Source organism: Choloepus didactylus, chromosome 8, assembly GCF_015220235.1.
Source record: "Choloepus didactylus isolate mChoDid1 chromosome 8, mChoDid1.pri, whole genome shotgun sequence".
NCBI lineage: Eukaryota > Metazoa > Chordata > Mammalia > Pilosa > Megalonychidae > Choloepus > Choloepus didactylus.
Genome location: NC_051314.1, coordinates 67,495,320 through 67,513,922, shown reverse-complemented (window position 1 = coordinate 67,513,922; position 18,603 = coordinate 67,495,320). Strand labels below are relative to the sequence as shown.

The following is an 18,603-nucleotide window of genomic DNA, read 5'->3' as shown; positions in this document are numbered from 1 at the left end:
ATCAATCCCTGACACCTTCATTAGCACACACACAAAAATAACAAGAATAATAATTAGAGTGAAAAAGAGCAATTGAAGTAAAAAAGAACACTAGGTACCTTTGTCTGATTGTTTGCTTCCCCTACTTTTCTACACATCCATCCATAAACTAGACAAAGTGGAGTTTGGTCCTTATGGCATTCCCAATCCCACTGTCACCCCTCATAAGCTACATTTTTATACAACTGTCTTCGAGATTCATGGGTTCTGGGTTGTAGTTTAATAGTTTCAGGTATCCACCACCAGCTACCCCAATTCTTTAGAACCTAAAAAAGGTTGTCTAAAGTGTGCGTAAGAGTGCCCACCAGAGTGATCTCTCGGCTCGTTTTGGAATCTCTCTGCCACTGAAGCTTATTTCATTTCCTTTCACATCCCCCTTTTGGTCAAGAAGATGTTCTCCATCCCACGATGCCGGGTCTACATTCCTCCCCGGGAGTCATATTCCACGTTGCCAGGGAGATTCACTTCCCTGGGTGTCTGATCCCACGTAGGGGGGAGGGCAGTGATTTCACCTTTCAAGTTGGCTTAGCCAGAGAGAGAGGGCCACATCTGAGCAACAAAGAGGCATTCAGGAGGAGACTCTTAGGCACAAATACAGGGAGGCCTAGCCTCTCCTTTGCAGCAACCGTCTTCCCAAGGGTAAAACTTATGGTAGAGGGCTCAACCCATCAAACCACCAGTCCCCTATGTCTGTGGTCATGTTAGCAACCATGGAGGTGGGGTAAGCGAATACCCCTGCATTCTCCACAGGCTCCTCAAGGGGGCACTACATCTTTTTTTTTTTTTCCTTGTTTGTCTTTTTTCTTTTTTTTTTTTTTTTTAACTTTCCCTTCTTTTTTCAAATCAACTGTATGAAAAAAAAAGTTAAAAAGAAAACAAACATACAATAAAAGAACATTTCAAAGAGACCATAACAAGGGAGTAAGAAAAAGACAACTAACCTAAGATAACTGCTTAACTTCCAACATGTTCCTACTTTACCCCAAGAAAGTTACATAATATAGCAACATTTCAGTGAACTTGTTCCTACTACATCCATCAGAAATTAACAGACCATAGTCATTTCTGGGCATCCCCAGAACGTTAAATAGCTTATCTGTTCTTGGATTATTGTTCCCCCTTCCTTAATTGCTCTCTACTGCTAGTTCCCCTACATTCTACATTATAAACCATTTGTTTTACATTTTTCAAAGTTCACATTAGTGGTAGCATATAATATTTCTCTTTTTGTGCCTGGCTTATTTCGCTCAGCATTATGTCTTCAAGGTTCATCCATGTTGTCATATGTTTCACCAGATCGTTCCTTCTTACTGCCGCGTAGTATTCCATCGTGTGTATATACCACATTTTATTTATCCACTCATCTGTTGAAGGACATTTGGGTTGTTTCCATCTCTTGGCAATTGTGAATAATGCTGCTATGAACATTGGCGTGCAGATATCTGTTCGTGTCACTGCTTTCCGATCTTCCGGGTATATACCGAGAAGTGCAATCGCTGGATCGAATGGTAACTCTATTTCTAGTTTTCTAAGGAACTGCCAGACTGACTTCCAGAGTGGCTGAACCATTATACAGTCCCACCAACAATGAATAAGAGTTCCAATTTCTCCACATCCCCTCCAGCATTTGTAGTTTCCTGTTTGTTTAATGGCAGCCATTCTAACCGGTGTTAGATGGTATCTCATTGTGGTCTTAATTTGCATCTCTCTAATAGCTAGTGAAGCTGAACATTTTTTCATGTGTTTCTTGGCCATTTGTATTTCCTCTTCAGAGAACTGTCTTTTCATATCTTTTGCCCATTTTATAATTGGGCCGACTGTACTATTGTCATTGAGTTGTAGGATTTCTTTGTATATGCAAGATATCAGTCTTTTGTCAGATACATGGTTTCCAAAAATTTTTTCCCATTGAGTTGGCTGCCTCTTTACCTTTTTGAGAAATTCCTTTGAGGTGCAGAAACTTCTAAGCTTGAGGAGTTCCCATTTATCTATTTTTTCTTTTATTGCTTGTGCTTTGGGTGTAAAGTCTAGGAAGTGGCCGCCTAATACAAGGTCTTGAAGATGTTTTCCTACATTATCTTCTAGGAGTTTTATGTTACTTTCTTTTATATTCAGATCTTTTGTCCATTTTGAGTTAATTTTTGTGTAGGGTGTGAGGTAGGGGTCCTCTTTCATTCTTTTGGATATGGATATCCAACTCTCCCAGCCCCATCTGTTGAATAGACCATTATGACTCAGTTCAGTGACTTTGGGGGCCTTATCAAAGATCAGTCGGCCATAGATCTGAGGGTCTATCTCTGAATTCTCCATTCGATTCCATTGATCTATATGTCTATCTTTGTGCCAGTACCATGCTGTTTTGACAACTGTGGCTTTATAATAAGCTTCAAAGTCAGGGAGTGTAAGTCCTCCCACTTCGTTTTTCTTTTTTAGAGTGTCTTTAGCAATTCGAGGCATCTTCCCTTTCCAAATAAATTTGATAACTAGCTTTTCCAAGTCTGCAAAGTAGGTTGTTGGAATTTTGATTGGGATTGCATTGAATCTGTAGATGAGTTTGGGTAGAATTGACATCTTAATGACATTTAGCCTTCCTATCCATGAACATGGAATATTTTTCCATCTTTTAAGGTCCCCTTCTATTTCTTTTAGTAGAGTTATGTAGTTTTCTTTGTATAGGTCTTTTACATCTTTGGTTAAGTTTATTCCTAGGTACTTGATTTTTTTAGTTGCTATTGAAAACGGTACCTTTTTCTTGAGTGTCTCTTCAGTTTGTTCATTTCTAGCATATAGAAACATTACTGACTTATGTGCATTAATCTTGTATCCCGCTACTTTGATAAATTTGTTTATTAGCTCTAGTAGCTGTATCGTCGATTTCTCAGGGTTTTCTAGATATAAGATCATATCATCTGCAAACAATGACAGTTTTACTTCTTCTTTTCCAATTTGGATGCCTTTTATTTCTTTGTCTTGCCGGTTACCCTGGCTAGGACTTCCAGCACAATGTTGAATAACAGTGGTTACAGCGGGCATCCTTGTCTTGTTCCTGATCTTAGAGGGAAGGCTTTCAGTCTCTCACCATTGAGTACTATGCTGGATGTGGGTTTTTCATATATGCTCTTTATCATATTGAGGAAGTTTCCTTCAATTCCTACCTTTTGCAGTGTTTTTATCAAAAACGGATGTTGGATTTTGTCAAATGCTTTTTCAGCATCTATTGAGATGATCATTTGATTTCTCCCTTTTGAATTTTTAATGTGTTGTACTACATTGATTGATTTTCTTATGTTGAACCATCCTTGCATGCCTGGAATGAACCCCACTTGGTCATGGTGTATGATTTTTTTAATGTGTCTTTGGATTCGATTTGCAAGTATTTTGTTGAGGATTTTTGCATCTATATTCATTAGGGAGATTGGCCGGTAGTTTTCGTTTTTTGTAGCATCTTTGCCTGGTTTTGGTATTAGATTGATGTTAGCTTCATAAAATGAGTTAGGTAGTGTTCCATTTTCTTCAATGTTTTGAAAGAGTTTGAGTAAGATTGGTGTCAGTTCTTTCTGGAAAGTTTGGTAGAATTCCCCTGTGAAGCCATCTGGCCCTGGGCATTTATTTGTGGGAAGATTTTTGATGACCGATTGGATCTCTTTGCTTGTGATGGGTTGGTTGAGGTCTTCTATTTCTTCTCTGGTCAGTCTAGGTTGTTCATATGTTTCCAGGAAATTGTCCATTTCATCTACATTATCCAGTTTGTTGCCATACAGTTGTTCATAGTATCGTCTTATAATTTTTTTAATTTCTTCAGGATCTGCAGTTATGTCACCTTTTTCATTCATTATTTTGTTTATATGGGTCTTCTCTCTTTTTGAATTTGTCAGTCTAGCTAGGGGCTTGTCAATCGTGTTGATCTTCTCAAAGAACCAACTTTTGGTGATAGTTATCCTCTCTATTGTTTTTTTGTTCTCTATGTCATTTATTTCTGCTTTAATCCTTGTTATTTCTTTTCTTCTACTTGGTTTAGGATTGGTTTGCTGTTCATTTTCTAGCTTCTTCAGTTGGTCCATTAGTTCTTTGCTTTTGGCTCTTTTTTCCTTTTTAATATATGCATTTAGTGCTATAAATTTCCCCCTCAGCATTGCTTTTGCTGCAACCCATAGGTTTTGGTATGTTGTGTTCTCATTTCCATTCATCTGTATATATTTAGCAATTTCTCTTGGTATTTCTTCTTTAACCCACTGATTGTTTAGGAGTGTGTTGTTTAACCTCCAGGTATTTGTGAATTTTCTAAGTCTCTGATGGTTATTGACTTCTAATTGTATTCCACTGTGGTCAGAGAATGTGCTTTGAATAATTTCAATCTTTTTAAATTTATTGAGGCTTGTTTTATGTCCCAGCATATGATCTATTCTGGAGAAAGTTCCATGAGCACTAGAAAAGTATGTGTATCCTGGTGATTTGGGATGTAATGTTCCGTATATGTCTGTTAAATCTAATTCATTTATCAGATTGTTTAGGTTTTCAATTCCCTTATTGGTCCTCTGTCTGGTTGATCTATCTACAGGAGAGAGTGATGTGTTGAAGTCTCCCACAATTATTGTGGAAACATCAATTGCTTCCTTTAGTTTTGCCAGTGTTTCTCTCATGTATTTTGTGGCACCTTGATTGGGTGCATAGACATTTACGATTGTTATTTCTTCTTGTTGAATTGCCGCTTTTATTAGTATGTAGTGGCCTTCTTTGTCTCTCAAAACATCCCTGCATTTAAAGTCTATTGTATCTGAGATTAATATTGCTACACCTGCTTTCTTTTGGCTGTAGCTTGCATGAAATATTTTTTTCCATCCTTTCACTTTCAATTTCTTTGTGTCCCTGTGTCTAAGATGAGTCTCTTGTATGCAACATATTGATGGTTCATTTTTTTTTATCCATTCTGTGAATCTGTATCTTTTAATTGGGGAGTTTAATCCGTTTACATTCAACGTTATAACTGTGAAGGCATTTCTTGAATCAGCCATCTTATCCTTTGGTTTGTGTTTGTCATATATATTTTTCCCCTCTCTCTATTAATAGCCTTTCTTGTACCCATACCGAATCTCTTTAGTACTGAACCTTTCTCCAAGTCTCTCTGTCCTTTCTTTGTTTCTCTGTCTGTAGGGCTCCCTTTAGTATCTCCAGTAGGGCAGGTCTCTTGTTAGCAAATTCTCTCAGCATTTGTTTGTCTGTAAAAAATTTAAGTTCTCCCTCAAATTTGAAGGAGAGCTTTGCTGGATAAAGTATTCTTGGTTGGAAATTTTTCTCACTCAGAATTTTAAATGTATCGTGCCACTGCCTTCTTGCCTCCATGGTGGCTGCTGAGTAGTCACTACTTAGTCTTATGCTGTTTCCTTTGTATGTGGTGAATTGCTTTTCTCTTGCTGCTTTCAGAACTTGCTCCTTCTCTTCCGTGTTTGACAGTGTGATCAGAATATGTCTCGTAGTGGGTTTATTTGGATTTATTCTATTTGGAGTTTGCTGAGCATTTATGATTTGTGTATTTATGTTGTTTAGAAGATTTGGGAAGTTTTCCCCAACAATTTCTTTGAATACTCTTCCTAGACCTTTACCCTTTTCTTCCTCTTCTGGAACACCAATGAGTCTTATATTAGGACGTTTTATATTATCTATCATATCCCTGAGGTCCCTTTCGATTTTTTCAATTTTTTTCCCCATTCTTTCTTTTATGCTTTCATTTTCCATTCTGTTCATCTTCCAGGTCACTGATTCGTTGTTCAGCTTCCTCTAGTCTTGTACTATGAGTGTCCAGAATCTTTTTAATTTGGTCAACAGTTTCTTTAATTTCCATAAGATCGTCTATTTTTTTATTTAGTCTTGCAATGTCTTCTTTATGCTCCTCTAGGGTCTTCTTGATTTCCTTTGTATCCCGTACTATTGTCTCATTGTTCATCTTTAGTTCTTTGAGTAGTGCTCTAGGTGCTGTGTCTCTTCTGGTCTTTTGATTTGGGTGCTTGGGCTTGGGTTATCCATATCGTCTGGTTTTTTCATATGGTTTATAATTTTCTGTTGTTTTTGGCCTCTTGGCATTTGCTGAACTTGATAGGTTTGTTTTAGGATGTGTAGACCAATTGAAGTCCTTATCTCTAATTTATCAGATCTACAGCTTTGTGGAGTACACTTTCTCAAACTAACCAGCAGGTGGCGTCCACGAGCCACCTGTTCTCCATAAGCCAGTTCTCCCCTGCTGTGTCTTTTTTGTGAGTGGGGGAGTGAGTCTTGTGGGGTCCAATTGGTGTACCAAGCTTGCATGTGTAGTTGGTGTTGCCCGCCCTGTATATGGGGCGTGTTTCTGGGCAGTCAGGGAGGTGGGTGGCTCTAACAATCAAATCTCCCTGGTGATCCTGGAGTTTTAAAGCTGCTGCAATAGTCTAATCCTTCAGTTCAGTCCTGCCACAGTTTGTCTCTGCCACTGACCCACAAGTCCTTGGTATTGGTGTATGGATCCTGAGACTTGCAAGTGGGTCCCTCTTACAGGCCGTGCACCCCCTGGTCCTCTGTTGAGGGATGACTGTGGTATGTCACAGGTGAGTGCCGTCCCCCAGGGCGGTTCTGGGCTGCTGGGCTGTGTAGGGAGGCTCCCAGTCTGCTGAAATGATGGCTGAATGGGGCTTTGTTAATTCATACTGCTCTACCTTCCCAACTCTGGGACAATTAGCTGAGGTTGCAGGGAAGGCTAATGTCCATGCCCAGTTTTGTGGAGTGTGCCTGTTATTTGAAGCACTTCCGTCACACTGGGTTGTGTGGGGCAGCTCTGGGCTATGGGGCTGGCGATGGGCAGGAGTGCCTCCCGTCCACCAGGATGACGGCTGCGAGCAGACACCTCCCCTTTCTTGGGAAGTTGTGGTGTTTAGTGAATTTTCTCAGCCACTGGATTATTGCCTTTTGTCTCAGAGCTCTCTTAGTTCTGCTCTTGTCTTGACCTGCCCAAATTGCAAGTCTTTGAAGCTTTCTGTATTGGGCTTCTTAGAGTAATTGTTTTAGAAAAAGAAAAAAGGGATTAAAAAAAAGAAAAAAAAGGGCCCTCCTCACAGATCTAATGGGTTATTGAAATGCTAAGAGACAAAGCAATTAGGGCCATTAAGGAAAGGTCCACAGGGCAGAGAGATCAGCTTTTCTTTGGGATTTGCATATGAGCCTCAGGGCCTGAGCTCTGCGCTTCCCCTTTCTATGTTCACCAGAACTCCAAAAATCCTCCGCTTTTATTTTGGAGTTTTTCGTGCTGTTTTTTTCTATGTCTGTCTCCTCTCTGCTGGGCTGGCTGCTCTCAGATTCTCTGGTGTCTGGTCTCAGTCTATCTATGGTTGGAGTTTGGATCAGTAGAATGAGTTTCCAATAAGAGCTGCCACTGCAGTTCTCCCTTCTCCTTCCCGGAGCTGACAGCCCCTCCTCCCATGGGACTGAGCCTGGCAGGGAGGGGCGCGGGTCCCCTGGCCACAAAAACTTACAGATTTCGCTGATCTCAGCAGTTCCACATTTTCATGAGTGTTGTATGAAGTATGCCCAAAGTCAGATTGCTCTGTGGTGTCCAGTCCACGCAGTTCCTGGCTTTCTACCTACTTTCCTGGAGGAGTAACTGAAACATACAGCTCACCAGTCCACCATCTTGCCCCGCCATGTTCTATTTTTAAATCACACTGGACTGCTTACTGTTTTTGATAGTTGTTCCATTTTTTCCTACCTGTATTTTATCTTCTACTACAATAACTCATTTCCATGTGCAAAGTCTACTATTCGTTTACAAACTCATCAGCACCTTTACCCCCCGCCACAACTGAATATGATCTTTCATCTCCTTAAGTGTCTTTAACAACTTGTTCATACTCCTTTACGACTCTTCACGTGTGTACTTTGTATTATTCTTATTTATACAAATATACATCCTGGTTAGACCAGCTTCTCACAAGTTGGAAACTATGCCTTGCTCATCTTTATATCCATTGTAGGGCCTACCATATGACCCTAAACGGAACAAGAACTCAATAATTTTTTTAAATTTAATTTTAATCAGTATTTATTCAAATTGTAACATCTATATATTCAGTTAAATGAAAAAAAATCATACTTTACTATTTAACTAACTGGATTTGGATTTAAGAGAAGGTTCTCTCTATAGAAATCAAAATACCTTTTTCATTACATATATAGATAAATAACACAACACAAACTCATTAGTAGAGAAAAAGCAGTAGGAAAAGCAAATTGAAATGTAAAATAAGTTGATCAGTAAGTTAAAAACATACTCTAAACAACAGTCTACCTGAGAGAGGATTCATTCAGACTTCTAGACTCTTTATGTCTCCAAAAGATACGGCCATTCTTCTCTTCTTTGACTGAAAAAAAATGTTACTTGGTCATAAATTAAGTATTTCATTGAGTATATAAAAAAGACTTAGTCACATGTATTGATTTGGTGACTTTTCATGAATCCTCAAAAAACCTTGAAAGTTCAAAATTATAAGCTGGGCGGCATGATGGAGCAGAAAGATCTTTGGTCTTCGTGCTGAAGTGTGCTCAAGTTCAGATTCTTCCAATAACTGCCTGTGTGAACTATGTAAGTTACTTGCAAAGTATTGCTATGGCCTCAGTACCCTAATCTGTAAAAGTTAGGAAAATTATTTTGTTACTAAAGATGAGAAAATGTGTATAAAACTGATATGTATGCCTGGCAGAGAATGTGTATAATAAATATTGGCTTAATTTAAAGTAAAACTCAAAAAATCAATCATAACTTACATCAAGAAAACTTATATCCTCCCCATTAACTCAGTGCATTTTGTTAGTTTATTTTGGCTGATAAATAATAATAGCATCTAATACATATTCTCAACAAGAACCAAATTTACATTTCCATAAACTACTGTAGAAGGCAGTATTAGCTACACATTCTAACCTCCAGTTGAAACTTGGTGTTCCCTGTCTAATCACCACCCATCCCTGCTTAAGAATTTATGAGTCAAGGATGCATGTGCAGTCCATAGAGGAAGAGTGGGAAAGAGGTAAAAAAACCCTTGTTCCCACAGAAACTCTTTTTGGGGATTTCCCTGTCTCTCTTAGCTGTTTCCTTTCTTGGCCTTCTTGCCCCACCCCCCCTTTTTTTTTCAGTTTGTCTTTTGTGGTAAAATTTACATAAAATGAAACGCAATATATTAAGTGCATAGTCACTGAGTTTGACCCATTTCCTTCTGAACTGCTCAGTACACCTCTTCTTTCTCTCTCTTCTGTGTGTCTGCAAGCAGACCAAGTCACCTCCAAGCTTGGGAGAAAGAACTCCCTCATTTTAGAAGGCCAAAGATGACGGGGCAGGCTTGTAGAAAGAAGGAGAGTGCAGGCAATTACGGCTGCTCTGTTCTAGGCAAGAGTCCCCTTAAAGGCCAGCATAGCTCCTGAGAATGAGATGCCGCACCTGGCAATTTGAAAAAAAGTGTTCTTTGAGAACCTGCAGTTTCAGGAGGTAACTGTTGGAGTTAAAGTGTAGTGGCCACCTGTTGTTTTGTCTTCCCAGCAGTTACCATAGGTGTCCCCATCTTTTTTTTTAATTCAATTTTATTGAGATTGTTCACATATCATACAATCATCCAAAGTGCACAATCTGTTGCCTACAGTACCATCACACAGCTGTGCATCCATCACCACAATTAATTTTTTTTTCAAATTTTTAGAACATTTTCTTTACCCAAAAAAGAAATAAAGACAAAGAAGAAAACTCATATCCTCTCTTACCCCTAACCCTCTCCCTCCATTATTGACTCAGTATTGGTATAGTATTTTTGTTACTGTTGATAAAAGAATGTTAAAATACTACTAACTGTAGTACATAGTTTGCAATAGGTATATTTTTCCCTATATACCCCTCTATTATTAGCTTCTAGTTACAGTGTCATATATTTATTCTAGTTCGTGAAAGAGATTTCTAATATTTCTACAGTTAATCACAGACATTGTCCACCATAAGATTCACTGTTTTATACATTCCCATATTTTAACCTCCAACTTTCCTTCTGGTGACAGACATGACTCTAAGCATCCCCTTTCCACCACATTCACACATCATTCAACACTGTTAGTTATTCTCACAATAATGCGCTACCTTCACCTCTGTCCATTTCCAAACACTTAAGTTCAACCTAGTTAAACATTCTGCTCATAATAAGCAACCACTCCCCATTCTTTAGTCTAATTCTATAACCTGGTAACCTTTATTTCCTGTCTATGAGTTTACAAATTATAATTAGTTCATATAAGTGAGTCCATACAATATTTGTACTTTTGTGTCTGACTTATTTCACTCAATATAGTGCCCTCAAGGTTTCTTCATTAACCTGTTTTTATTTAAATGGTTTTGTTCATGCACCATACATTCTGTCCTAAGTAAATAATTGATGGTTCCCTGTATAATCATGTATTTTTGCATTCACCACCATCACCGTTATCTATATAAGGACATCTCCATTTCTTCCACAAAGCAGGGGGAATAGTCAAAGAAGGTAGAGAGACAAAAGAAAAATAAAACAAAAGGAAAAAACGACAGCTAAAAAGCAACAAAAGGAAAGAGAATTAAAATAAAGTACAATAAAAGAGACAACATCACCAATGCCATGACTCGTGATGTATATGCCCCTTCCTTATATCCCCCTCTTATAGGCATTTAGCTTTGGTATATTGCCTTTGTTAAATTAAAGGGAGCATAAAACAATGTTTCTGTTAATTAAAGTCTCTAGTTTGCATTGATTGCATTTTTCCCCAATACTACCTGTGATGGTTGGGTTCATGTGTCAACTTGGCTAGGTGGCCTAGCTGTCTGGTCAAGCGGGCACTGGCCTGACGATTCCTGTGAGGCTATTTGAGGCTGGTTGGTTTGTCGGATCATCAGTCAATTGACTGCAGCTGACTGATGACTCATCAAGGGGCGTGCTTCCACAGTGAGAGAATGCAATTGGCTGGATTTGGTCCGGGTGATCAGTTGGAGGCTTATAAGCCGGACGGTTAGAGAACCTTCACTTCTTCTTCAGCTGCTCAGTGAAGCTTTTCCTGGGGAGCTCGTGGAAGTTGCCAGTTCGTTTCCTGAGGCGTTCTTCAAAGTTGCCGGTTCGTTTCCTGAGGAGTTCGTTAAAGTTGTCGGTTCGTTTCCCGAGGAGTTCGTCGGACGTCTTCCTTGGAGTTGACAGCTTGTTGACGGCTCTGCAGAATTTGGACTCGTGCGCTCCCGCAGTTGCGTGAGTCACTTTTACAATTTGATAATAAGAGACATCTCTCATTGATTCTGTTTCCAAGGAGAACCCTAACTAATACAACTTGGTACCGAGAGTGGTTCTTGAGAAACGGAATCTTAAAATGGGCTTTTACAACTTGTTTTCTACTCTGATTAGATTCAGAGGCACTAATGACTCTATTTCCAATAATCAAGAGGGTACTAAGAGTCCATGGCAGGAGTTGGCAAAGGAAATACGCAAAATAGCACCATTTGATTCTCCTAATTGTGCTCTAGTACGAAGCGAGGCTCTGGGTGACAGCGTTTTCGACACTTTCACAGAGTTTTGCAGTATTAAGAAGTATAATGATGTTGGCTGGCTGCTCTTAGATACTTTGGATACAGTTGTAAGAGAAAGGGATGAGCTAAAGGCTTCAAATTCAAAACTTGAATGCCGTATGACAGATGTAAAGAGTTCCATCTGTGCCCTGAAAGAAAATCTTATTTCCTGTGCCCGCAGACCGGAGGTTTCTGAAAATCAGACGCAGTCTCTTATTGTGCGAGTAGCACATTTACAGCGTAAACTAAAATCTCAACCTCTCAGGGTGTCTGCTGTTAAAGTAAAGGCATTGATTGGAAAAGAATGGGACCCAGAAACTTGGGATGGAGACATATGGATTGATAATAATGACAGTGAGGACATTGGAACCCTGGATTCTGCTGGGTCATTGTTAGATTTACCTGTAGAGGGCTGTCCTGGGGAAACAGCTTCTCTGCCTCCAGTCTGCCCTAAGGAGCCTGCCACGCAACTCCCACCTAAGGAGATTGACCCTTCAATGCCTGCTAATCTTGTAATCACCTCCCCTGAGGAAGCAGCACTCACTCTTTTGTCTGGAGAGACTAATCCTGTTTTAAGAGATGAAAATGCAACAGAGTGCCCTGAGGTGAATGGCTTGAGAGATAATTCTAACTCTTTTCATGACCCACCCCCACCACCAGTTTTTGCTTCAAGACCTATAACTAGGCTCAAGTCCCAACAAGCCCCAAAGGATGAGGTACAAAGTGTGACCCATGAGGAAGTACGCTATACTCCAAAAGAACTGTATGAGTTTTCCAACTTATACAGACAGAAACCAGGGGAATATGTGTGGGAATGGATATTGAGAGTGTGGGATAATGGTGGAAGGAATATAAGGTTGGATCAGGCTGAATTTACTGATATGGGCCCACTAAGCAGAGATTCTGCATTCAATGTTGTAGCTCGAGGGGTTAGAAAGGGTGTTAACAGTTTGTTTGGGTGGCTGGCTGAAACATGGATCAAAAGGTGGCCGGCATTACCAGAAGTTGAAATGCCAGAACTGCCCTGGTATAATGTGGAGGAGGGGATTCAAAGGCTTAGAGAGATTGGAATGTTAGAGTGGATTTATCATGGAAAACCTGCTCACACAGTCCTGGAATGTCCAGAGGACACACCTTTTACCAGGACTGTAAGGAATAAATTTGTGAAACTAGCTCCATCATCCCTGAAGAGCTCTGTAGTCGCCCTTCTCTGTAGGTCAGATATTACTGTAGGAACTGCTGTCACTGAACTGGAATCCTTAAACACAATGGGGATAATCGGGTCCCGAGTCGGCAGAAGCCAAGTGGCTGCAGTTAATCGCCACAGACAAGGTGGACAGGGCTACCATAATGGAAAACAGGCTCAAAGCAGCAATCAAAATAATATGACTCACAGAGACTTATGGCGTTGGCTAGTGGATCATGGAGTACCAAGTGGTAAAATAGATGGGCAATCGACTAAATTCTTGTTTGAACTATATAAGCAGAAGAATTCTAGGCCACGTGAACAAAAATCTCCCTTGAATTACAAAAACAGAGAGTCACGGCCCCTTAATCAATTCCCAGACTTGAGACAGTTTACAGATCCAGAGCCTCTTGAATGAAGGGAAGGCCGGGTACCCTTGGAGAAGGACCCTGTCACACTGCCAAAAATTTACACTGTTAATCTTCCTCCCAGCCTTCCCCAGGGGGACCTACGGCCTTTTACCAGGGTGACTGTGCATTGGGGAAAAGGAAATGATCAGATATTTCGTGGATTATTAGACACTGGGTCAGAAGTGACATTAATTCCAGGAGACCCAAAACGTCACTCTGGTCCACCAGTCAGAGTTGGGGCTTATGGAGGTCAGATGATTGATGGAGTTTTAGCCCAGGTCCGTCTCACAGTGGGTCCAGTGGGTCCCCGGACCCATTCTGTGGTTATTTCCCCAGTGCCGGAATGCATAATTGGAATAGACATACTCAGCAACTGGCAGAATCCTCACATTGATTCCCTGACTCCTGGAGTGAGGGCTATTATGGTGGGAAAGGCCAAGTGGAAGCCACTAGAGCTGCCTCTGCCTAGCAAAGTAGTGAACCAGAAGCAATACCGGATTCCTGGAGGGATTGCAGAGATTAATGCCACTCTTAAGGACTTGAAGGATGCAGGGGTGGTGATTCCCACCACATCCCCATTCAACTCTCCTATTTGGCCTGTGCAGAAAACAGATGGGTCTTGGAGGATGACTGTGGATTATCGTAAGCTTAACCAGGTGGTGACTCCAATTGCAGCTGCTGTCCCAGATGTGGTATCATTGCTTGAGCAAATCAACACATCCCCTGGTACCTGGTAGGCAGCTATTGATCTGGCAAATGCTTTTTTCTCAATTGCTGTCAGCAAGGACCACCAGAAACAGTTTGCATTTAGCTGGCAAGGCCAGCAGTTTACATTCACTGTGCTACCTCAGGGTTATATCAACTCTCCAGCCCTATGTCATAATATTGTCCGCAGGGATCTTGATCATTTCTCCCTCCCACAAGACATCACACTGGTCCATTATATTGATGATATCATGTTGATTGGACCTAGTGAGCAAGAAGTAGCAACTACTCTAGATTTGTTGGTAAGGTATTTGCGTGGCAGAGGATGGGAGATAAATCCAACAAAAATACAAGGCCCTTCCACCTCAGTAAAATTTCTAGGTGTTCAGTGGTGTGGGGCCTGTCGAGATATTCCTTTTAAGGTGAAGGATAAGCTGCTGCATCTGGCCCCTCCTACAACCAAAAAAGAGGCACAACGTTTAGTTGGCCTCTTTGGGTTTTGGAGACAACATATTCCTCATTTAGGTGTGCTACTCCGGCCCATTTACCGAGTGACTAGAAAAGCTTCTAGTTTTGAGTGGGGACCGGAGCAAGATGAGGCTCTGCAACAGGTCCAGGCTGCTGTGCAAGCTGCTCTGCCGCTTGGACCATATGATCCAGCTGATCCAATGGTGCTGGAAGTGTCAGTGGCAAATAGAGTTGCTGTTTGGAGCCTTTGGCAGGCTCCTATAGGAGAATCACAACGCAGGCCCTTAGGATTTTGGAGTAAATCTTTACCATCCTCTGCAGATAACTACTCTCCATTTGAGAAACAACTGTTGGCCTGCTACTGGGCCTTAGTAGAGACAGAACACTTAACCATGGGCCACCAAGTTACCATGAGACCTGAGTTACCTATCATGAGCTGGGTGTTATCTGACCCACCAAGCCATAAAGTTGGGCGTGCACAGCAGCACTCCATCATAAAATGGAAATGGTGTATACGAGATAGAGCTCGAGCAGGTCCTGAAGGTACAAGTAAGTTACATGAGGAAGTGGCCCAAATGCCCATGGCCCCCACTCCTTCCACCTTACCTTCTCTTGCCCAGCCCACAGCTATGGCATCTTGGGGAGTTCCTTACAGTCAGTTGACTGAGGAAGAGAAGACTCGGGCCTGGTTTACAGATGGTTCTGCACGATATGCAGGTACCACCCGAAAGTGGACAGCTGCAGCACTGCAGCCCCTTTCTGGGATATCCCTGAAGGACAGTGGTGAGGGGAAATCCTCCCAGTGGGCAGAACTTCGAGCAGTGCACCTGGTTGTTCACTTTGCTTGGAAGGAGAACTGGCCAGAGGTGCGTCTGTATACTGATTCCTGGGCTGTTGCTAATGGTTTGGCTGGATGGTCAGGGACTTGGAAGGAACATGATTGGAAGATTGGTGACAAAGAAGTCTGGGGAAGGGGTATGTGGATAGACCTTTCTGAGTGGGCAAACAACATGAAGATATTTGTGTCCCATGTGAATGCTCACCAGAGGGTGACTTCAGCAGAAGAAGTTTTTAATAACCAAGTGGATAAAATGACCCGTTTGGTGGATACCAATCAGCCTCTTTCCCCAACAACTCCTGTCATTGCCCAATGGGCTCATGAACAAAGTGGTCATGGTGGTAGGGATGGAGGTTATGCATGGGCTCAGCAACATGGACTTCCACTCACCAAGGCTGACCTGGCCACAGCCACTGCTGAGTGTCCAATTTGCCAGCAGCAGAGACCCACACTCAGTCCCCGATATGGCACCATTCCTCGGGGTGATCAGCCTGCTACCTGGTGGCAGGTTGATTACATCGGACCACTTCCATCATGGAAAGGGCAGCGATTTGTTCTTACTGGAATAGACACATACTCTGGATATGGGTTTGCCTTCCCTGCACGACATGCTTCTGCCAAAACTACAATACGTGGACTTACAGAATGCCTCATCCACCGTCATGGTATTCCACACAGCATTACTTCGGACCAAGGAACCCACTTCACAGCAAATGAAGTGAGGGGATGGGCACATGCTCATGGAATTCTGTGGTCTTACCATGTTCCCCATCATCCAGAAGCAGCTGGGTTGATAGAACGGTGGAATGGCCTATTGAAGACTCAATTATGGCGCCAACTAGGTGGCAATACCTTGCAGGGCTGGGGCAGTGTTCTCCAGGAGGCTGTGTATGCTCTGAATCAGCGTCCACTCTATGGTGCTGTTTCTCCCATAGCCAGGATTCATGGGTCCAGGAATCAAGGGGTGGAATCCCAGAAGCTACAGCCCAACGTGAGGATGGAACCAAACATGGAACCCAGCCGCCATTTCAGTACAAGCCAAGACTGGAAAAGGAGTTAAGCAGAAAGGATTTGTGGAAAGTCCTATTATCTGATGGCTTTGACCCTTGCATGCTTCATGCAAAGCCAACAGAATTTTTGCGAGATCTTTATAGACAGAGCCATTGCCTGTCTGGATTGGAGGAGACAGACAAGGAAAAAATTAAAGTAAAAATCTCTTCAAAGACAGAGCCATGGAGGATGAGGTCTGGAGTCAGGAGGTCTCGGGCTGGGAGAGCGGAGCAGCCCACACGCATGGAAAGGGTGAGTTTGCCCTGGAGGTCGAGGGCGGGCTTTCCGCCTTGATGCTCTGGAAGTTTTGCCACCTCAGGTCCCAAAGAGGTTGGAGCACATTTCCAGGGAATTGGGGAGAGCCTGGCTGCCACCACACTGTTCTGAAGGGGTTGAGCGTGTGCCCCGGAGATGGAAGGGAATCCGGGAGCTGCCCTGATGTTTGAGGAGGGTGGGGACGAGAAGGTGGTCTCCCCAATGTGTGGATATGTTGGAGCACTCACCTAAGCATTTGGAAAGGAAAGGGCTGCCGAAAAGGCCCTTAAGAAGGGTTAGGCTCCCGCTCTGTCAAGCCCCACGGATGCAACATCGTTCTGTTAACGACTCTCAGACTTTGAAATCTAAGGGAGTTTGTCCTGCGGGTTTTAGGAACTGTTTTGCTCCTGTTAACCCTGTTTTCCTTACTGTTTCTCCTTATGGCAATGGAAATGTTCATCCTATGAATGTCTCTCCTTTGTATATTGGAAGCACATAACTTGTTCTAGGTTCACAGATCCACAGCTAGAGGGGAATTATGCCTTAGGACTGACCACGCCTAAATTGATTTTGATGGGATTTTGTACTTAACTTTTGTTACTGAAATGATTTAAGTTTTTGTGATATTGTGATGAAATGAATGTATTTTGTATTTGGAAAGATAGTGTCATTTTGGGGTCCAGGGGGTGGAATGTGCCGGTTTGAGTGTATTGTGTCCCCCAAATGCCATTATCTTTGTGGTCTTGTGTGGGGCAGAAGTTTTGGTGATGGTTGGATTTGCTTGGAATGTGCCCCACCCAGCTGTGGGCAATGATTCTGATGAGATGTTCTCATGGAGGTGAGGCCCCGCCCATTCAGGGTGGGGTCTTATCGGTGGAGCTATATAAATGAGCTGACTCGGGGGGAGAAAAGAGAGTGCAGCTGGGAGTGATGTTTTGAAGAGAAGCAAGCTTGCTGAAGAGGAGCGTCCTGGGAGAAAGCCGTTTTGAGGCTGGAGCTTTGGAGCAGATGCCAGCTGCCTTCCTAGCTAACAGAGGTTTTCCGGAGGCCGTTGGCCATCCTCCGGTGAGGGTACCTGATTGCTGAGGTGTTACCTTGGACGTTTTGTGGCCTTAAGACTGTAATTGTGTAGTGAAATAAACCCCCATTTTATAAAAGCCTATCCATCTCTGGTGTTTTGCATTCTGCAGCATTAGCAGACTAAGACAGATTTTGGTACCAGGAGTGCTTTCTTCTCTGTCTTGTCCCCTTATCATATGGCATAAGCTGTAACGTTCATTTTGAAGATATGGTTTTGGGTGATGTGTACAACTGCCAAGTTGACAAGGGGTGGACTGTGATGGTTGGGTTCATGTGTCAACTTGGCTAGGTGGCCTAGCTGTCTGGTCAAGCGGGCACTGGCCTGACGATTCCTGTGAGGCTATTTGAGGCTGGTTGGTTTGTCAGATCATCAGTCAATTGACTGCAGCTGACTGATGACTCATCAAGGGGCGTGCTTCCACAGTGAGAGAATGCAATTGGCTGGATTTGGTCCGGGTGATCAGTTGGAGGCTTATAAGCTGGACGGTTAGAGAACCTTCACTTCTTCTTCAGCTGCTCAGTGAAGCTTTTCCTGGGGAGCTCGTGGAAGTTGCCAGTTCGTTTCCTGAGGCGTTCTTCAAAGTTGCCGGTTCGTTTCCTGAGGAGTTCGTTAAAGTTGTCAGTTCGTTTCCCGAGGAGTTCGTCGGACGTCTTCCTTGGAGTTGACAGCTTGTTGACGGCTCTGCAGAATTTGGACTCGTGCGCTCCCACAGTTGCGTGAGTCACTTTTACAATTTGATAATAAGAGACATCTCTCATTGATTCTGTTTCCAAGGAGAACCCTAACTAACACACTACCCTATTTTTAACACCTTGCAAGGTTGACATTCATTTGTTCTCCCTCATGTAAAAACATATTTGTCCCTTTTACCACAATTGTTGGGCACTCTAGGTTTCACTGAGTTATACAGTCCCAGTCTTTATTTTCCTTCTTTCCTTCTGGTGTCCCACATGCCCTTAAGCTTCCTCATTCAACCATACTCACAGTCATCTT

At 42.3% G+C, this 18,603-nt stretch overlaps 2 protein-coding genes across 2 annotated transcripts in view; one reads left to right on the top strand and one right to left on the bottom strand.

Moving 5' to 3' along the window:
• XPOT (exportin for tRNA) overlaps positions 1-18,603 on the top strand; it is a 271,525-nt gene that overhangs the window by 158,594 nt on the left and 94,328 nt on the right. The gene's annotated exons all lie outside the window — the stretch shown is intronic.
• The window catches only part of C8H12orf56 (chromosome 8 C12orf56 homolog), a 152,730-nt gene that overhangs the window by 96,202 nt on the left and 37,925 nt on the right, over positions 1-18,603 (bottom strand). The window contains 1 exon segment of the mRNA XM_037847380.1: positions 8,348-8,420. Coding sequence (XP_037703308.1) covers positions 8,348-8,420 — 73 coding nt within the window.